This window comes from Xiphophorus couchianus, chromosome 13 (genome assembly GCF_001444195.1).
Source record: "Xiphophorus couchianus chromosome 13, X_couchianus-1.0, whole genome shotgun sequence".
NCBI lineage: Eukaryota > Metazoa > Chordata > Actinopteri > Cyprinodontiformes > Poeciliidae > Xiphophorus > Xiphophorus couchianus.
The window spans coordinates 15,573,162-15,579,639 of NC_040240.1; the positions used below are offsets into that span (position 1 = coordinate 15,573,162).

The following is a 6,478-nucleotide window of genomic DNA, read 5'->3' on the forward strand; positions in this document are numbered from 1 at the left end:
CCTTGTTGGTGCCGTTCTGTAATGTTCTGTCCCGACACAAATGGTCTTCTGGGGATCTAATCGTTCACTTTTTGTCACGTTGCTAATTACTGTTGCAGCGCCTTACAAAAGTATTCACACCCCTTGAGGTTTTTCATGTTTTTGTCATTTTACAACCATAAATGTTGATGGATTTTATTGCAGGATTTTCACATATTCTGGAAAACTGTGGAGACTGAGTTTAGTTTTTTAAGCCTGGAAAATAATGGAAAATCCACTATGAATAGAAAAAATATATTTCTGTCCTGTTTTGGTTGTTCCTTTGTAATACACTTGTCTCCTGTCTTGTAAACTTTGTCTCCTTTCTTTCTTTCTTTTTTGTGTACTTCAATGTGTCCTGTCTTCATTGACACTCTTTCCTCTCTCTCTAGCTTTCCTTCTTCTTTTCTTTCCTTATTATTTGACAATTTGCTTCCTTTTATAATTTCTCATCTTCCTTTCTTCCTGTCTTGTCTCTTATTTCTTACATTCTTGCTTCCTTCTATCTTTGTGTACTTTCATATGTCCTACCTTTATCCTTTCCTTGAATACTTTCTTGTCTCCTTAAACTTTTTTTTCTCATATACTTCTACACCTCTCTTCCTTGCATTATTTCTTATCTCCCTTACTTCCCTTTACTGTCTTTTTCCTTCCTTGTGTACTTTTTTCTCTTGCATTTCTTTCCTCGTGTCCTTTTTCACACCTTTCTTTCTTTATTTCTCGTCTACTTCCATCTCTCCTACCTTTTTTCTTTCCTTGTATACGTTCTTGTACCTTTTTTCTTTCCTTTCTTGCACTTTCTTGTCTTACTTTTCCTCCTTGACTTTCTTCCTCTCTGTTTGTGCTTTTTCTCTCTTCAATCCTAGTTTGTTTCTTATCATTTAAAATACGTTTTGCCAGACATTATAAATAAATTTACAGTCTGGTGTGTAAATTAAACACTGCGGATTGGGAACTCTGGAAGTTAGGTATTGAAAAACTGGAGTTTTTACATAAGAATGTACAAGAATCTTGTTTTTGTGATGTGATGGATCAACATGTTGCAGTTCATACCTGAAGTTGAAGGAAAATAATGCATGATTTAATGTTTTAATTTAAAAAAAACAACAAACCTTTACTTTTCACTTCAGTTATTTGCTCCTTTGTGTTGCTCCATCTCATGAAATTCAATAAAACATTGAAGTCTGTGGTTGTAAACTGACCAAATCTGGAGAAGCTAAAAGATTGCAGAATGATTTTTATCATGAGGGACGGTCAGTGGTTTCGTTTTTGCTCCGCCTCTCATCCTCCATCTTGTTTTCTTCCCTCTGACCCGTTCCAGGCCGGCGACCCACATACCTCAAGGCGCCATGCTGACCGTCAACACCAGCTCCAGCGTGAGCATCAAGTCGGAGCCGGTCTCGCCCGGCCGGGACCGGAGCACCCCGTGTCCTCCCCCCGCTCCGCCTCAGTCCACCACGCTGTCCTCCACGTCCGGAGGCGCCATCTTGACGGCGCAGCCTCAGTACCCCAGCTCGCTGCTCTGCCTGGAGCCGCCGACGGGCCGCTCACCCGCAGACAGCGTCAGCAGCAACGCCAGCTCCTTCGAGGGCAGCGACCGCGACGATGCCAGCGCCTCCGGTGGCGGCGGCGGTACCAGAGGCGGGGGCGGCGCCACCGAGCTCCTCAGGGTGTCGAACGAACCGGATCAGGACGGAGGAAACGTAAAACGCATGAGATTGGACGCCTGGGTCACATAAAAGCCGCCTCTCGTCGCCCAGAGGAAGTTCTGACTTGTAAACACTTACCTTCATTATTAGCCCCCCACGACCCTTTGACCCCACCACTCCACTGCCATGTGACACTATCACCACACGTCTGCACCTGTCCTGCATTACACGCCGCCATCTTGAACTCACAGGGCTTCGCCAAAAACTGACTGGTTTGGATGTCTGAGCTCAGCTGGATTCGGGTTTTCAAGGCCTTGAACGTATTTCTGTCGTGATTTCTGAGGCGTTTAACCTTTTTTTATGCAATTCGACGCAACACAGAACATTTTTCACGTGGTTTCTCAGTGATCTACTTCTACTCGCACGGAGGAGCATGGATCGGTGGCTCCTCAGCGTTACGGGACGCCTGCTGCATGACTCGTCACTTCCTGCTCCTGCAATCCCGTGGCGTTTTGATCGCGTGCTGTCCATTTTTTCCCCGTGATTTCGCCTGGAGACGTTTGAAGGCTGCTGGGAAATGTTTGACCGGACGTTTTAGGTACGGGGTTCCTCCACTGCCTGGAAAAGTCTGGAATTTGACTTCAGGATTTTCCAGGTCTGGGAAAACAAGAGCTTGGAAAAAAATCTACATTTCCTCCCAATTTATCCTTTGTGTGTTTCCAACTCTGTTGTCTTTCATTATTTGTGTCCTACTTCCTTTCCTAGTGTCCTTTCTTTGTCCAACTTTCTTTTTAGTATCCTACAAAATTTTCTAGTGTCCTTCTGTTTATTGTCCTCTCATTTTTGTCCTTCTTTCCTTCCTAATTATCCCCCCTTCCTTGTCTCCTACTTTCCTTTCGTACTTTTTCTCATTTCTCGAGTCCTACTTCATTTTCAACTTTTCTTTCCTTGTCTCCTATTTTCCTTTGCTAGTGTTTCTCCCCTCCCTTGTGTCCTACTTCCTCTCCTACTGTCTCTCCTCTGTAGAGTCCTATTACCGTATTTTCCGCACTATAAGGCGCACCTTCAATAAATGGCCTATTTTAAAACTTTTTTCATATATAAGGCGCATAGAATAGACGCTACAGTAGAGGCTGGGGTTACGTTATGCATCCATTAGATGGAACTGCGCTAAATTGAATGTCAACAAAACAGTCAGATAGGTCAGTCAAACTTTATTAACAGATTACAAACCAGCGTTCTGAAAACTCAGTTCATTCCCAAAATGAATAAACAGCTGTTTTATTATTTTCCCCGAGGTAAAGTCAGTGACATGGTATTTTAGTGACACAGTTTATCTTTTAACAACAGCAAGATATAACATATAGTGGAGGGGAACTTTTCCTCGATTCAATAAACACGTAAAAAACAGTCTGATACTGTTATGGTAAATCAAACGTTAGTGCAATCACAATATATATCCACTTCCGCACCATTGATTCGTTCATGTTAAATTCTCTCGCTGCTGCTCTATTCCCGTGTTCTACTGCATGACTGATCGCCTTGAGCTTAAACTCTGAGTCGTAAGTGTGTCTCTTAATAGGAGCCATTTTGGGGTCTTTACACAAAACCCAGCGTGCACCGCGCGCTTCTTCTTCTACGGGGGAAAATGAAGTCGGCGGCTGCTTACCGTAGTTGCGAGACCTGTTGTGGCTCCATATTGGTTCATATATAAGGCGCACCGGATTATAAGGCACACTGTCGGCTTTTGAGAAAATTGAAGGTTTTTAGGTTCCCCCCTGTAGTGCGGAAAATACGATACCTTTTCTACAATCCATCCTTCCGTACTTCCTTCTTCCTTTCCTACTGTCCCTACATCCTTGTGTCTTGCTTCCTTTTTTTGTTCTACTTCCTTTCCTAGTGTCTTCCCTTCTTTGTATCCTTCCTTCTGGACATTCCTTCATGGTGTCCTACCTCCCTTCCAAGTGTCCTTCTTTCCTATCATTCTTGTGTCCTTTTCTTTTGTTCAAGTTGCTCCCCCTCCTCCCTTCTTTCCATCTTTCCTTCCCTATTTAAATCCCTCCGTCAATAGAAATGTCTCCCTCAGATAAATTTAATATCGATGCTCAATATGAAAATTTGGGCCGATATCCGATATCAATAATGCTGTTTTGGCCGATAACCGATATATATATTTCTCTACTGTTTTGATACCTTTGGGGGGGAAAAAAAACTACCAGAAACAAACGGCAACAAGATGGAAATAAATATCGGTTGTTTCATTTATCGGCCCGATACGTTAGAGTCCAAAGGACTGGGAGTTCTGGGGTGGGATTTTTCCATGGAGATGTGAAGGAACCCTGTTGGTAGGAAGAGCCTCCAGAAACGGGGCGGAGTCGAGCGCCGGCGTGCCGACGTCGGCTCTTCTTCTAATTCTTCAAAACAAAACCAGACACCAAACGTCTCCCTCGGTGCGGAGACGCGGCAGACTTTGGGAGCTCCTCCATCCTTAGGAACTTTAACGAGAATCTTTTAGTTTTCTTTAGTATTTGGTTCTTCGGAGTCCAAGTGTTCTTTATCTGTTGGTATTTTAAACATGTTTCGCAGGTCCGTTAGTCGTCCAGAGGTAGAAATTCAGACTCTGTATTAAACATAAACAATAAAAAAATAGGAAGAAAAAAAAAAATCACTCCTTATACTAAAGCTTTGATGTCCTCTTTAGCTCTCTATATCCCTCCATAGCCGTGTTTGGAAAAGTGAAAGGAAAAAAGACTTTTTCTATATTTCTACCGCTTCGAGTCGGCGACAAAGTGAAATAGCTTTTTGGCTTCAACCACGTGTCTGTACATAATGAGTATATTTGCATAGACTTTGCTAGGTATCCCTAAAAACAAGCAATGTGTTGATTCTCAGTGGATCTGTCCGCATATATGAGTGTGACTTTGATATGTTTCTGGAGCCGCGGTGCAGGGGGCGGGGCTAGTTTCAGTAATCCTCCATTTTCTTCTAGTGTTGATGGCGTGCGCACTTTGTCTCACAGAGGCCTGCTTGGTTGTGGTGTCATCATTACTGTCCTGCCACACATCTTTAAAAACCCACAAATGAAGGTAAATCGTACACCGTGATGTAAACTCTTTATTACTATTCTTGTTAGAATTATCATTATCATTATTATTATTATTATTAGGACACTGCCATTCACTTATATTGTAGCTATGGAGATGAAATACACTTTGAATTGAGTGTACCATGTAAAAATGTTTTCCACTTTAAGCAGACACAGATGATGCCGGCTTTCCTCTTTGCAGATTGGTTTCAAGTTTTCTGTTTTTCTATCATTTTAAGTGTGAGCCCAGGTGGAGTAGAAAGCTTGCTGACGAACCTATTATGTTTTTATCTGCCCGGATAAGGAATTAAGTTGTTAATATTTCACCTAAAATCAGGTTGGAGCTCTGGACTTTAAGAAATACTTGATGAGCAGCTTCTTTGTCATGGTTTTGGCCCAAAAATACAAAATATTTACAGTCAGATTCTCCAAAGATGCATAAATTAGGCTTTTTCTGTTCTGAAGAAAACCAGGGCTGAAACGATTAATCGGATTAATCGTGATAAATAGATTATTGGAACAATCATCAGCCTATTTAGTAATTGATTAATAATTAACAGGAGTATACAAATTCAAAAGGAAAAGTGTTATTTGCTGAAAGAAAGATAGAGCAGAAAACTGCAAAAATATAAACTTTTTTTTTTTTTTAAACAGCTAAAGGAATGCTGTTATTTCACTTCAGGTAATAAAATGTTTATTTTCTTTTTTTTTTTTTAATGTAATTATTTATTTGAATCTTTTACAATATTTCTAATATTTTATTTTTTTAAAAGGCTGAAGTGGTAAAGAATGTGTCCATTCTTCCATCTGATTAATCGTCAAAATAATCGTTTAATCACCAGAATATTTGATTAATCGAAACAATCGTTAGCTGCAGCTCTAAATAAAATCTGTCGTTTTCAAACAGAAATTATCCTCATTTATGAGTCAAGCACGTGTCCCTGATTTTTATCAAATAAGAAAAGAAGCATTAACTTGTTAAATAGTGAGAATCTTCACTTTGAATGCACTTAATGAACAAAAGGTCAGGATTCAACCTGCTAATCAAAGGAAGAACTGGACAACTCCAGCCTCTGGTTTGCTGATTTAGCTCTAGACTATTGCATTTTTACTCAATGTTTTTATTATGAAGTAACCCATTAAATACATAATGAACTCAAGTTTTACCATTTCTCTATGGTAATAATTTCATTTCCTTTTTGAGCTGCAATAAAACAAAAAAGGAGCAGCACAAGACAAGTTGTGTTGCTCAGTAATCATCTTATATTATTAATAAACATTTCAGATATCCGTCTGATAATTGATCCACGTTTGCATCCGGCTGACGATAATTTTCTGTAATAATCAGAAAATTGCTTCTTATTTTGTTTGTGCTGTGAATTAGGATTTATCGACAGGATGCAACAAGAGATAATTATCCACGTTTATTAGAATCTCAGTTAAGACAGAAATAAAAAGTAAATTGTCAACAGTGTACTTCATAATTACTGGCACCCCTGATAATGATGCCTTAAAAAACTAGTTCTAGTTTAACAACGGACTCTAGCAGCAGAGGCCCGCAGCATCACGGATCCTCTAAAGTCTGTTTTTGTGTTAGATTGAAATTCTGATCCTGCTGGGGTTTTTCAATTCAATTCAAATTCAGAAGCACTTCATTGATACCCAGTGGAAATTAAATAAAATTTAATCAATCTGACCAAAGAAGCGAGTTCCAGAATGTTTATGT

At 40.2% G+C, this 6,478-nt stretch overlaps 1 protein-coding gene across 7 annotated transcripts in view; it reads left to right on the forward strand.

Annotated features, from left to right (window-relative positions):
* Nucleotides 1–2,766, forward strand: part of LOC114156621 (myocyte-specific enhancer factor 2D homolog) — a 40,526-nt gene extending 37,760 nt beyond the window's left edge. For all 7 annotated transcript variants that reach the window (XM_028037158.1, XM_028037162.1, XM_028037163.1 and 4 more), the window contains one exon: nt 1,340–2,766. In XM_028037158.1, the coding sequence (XP_027892959.1) occupies nt 1,340–1,757 (418 nt within the window). In that variant the 3' untranslated portion in view covers nt 1,758–2,766. The remainder of the gene's footprint in view (nt 1–1,339) is intronic.
* The last annotated feature ends 3,712 nt before the right edge of the window (nt 2,767–6,478 follow it).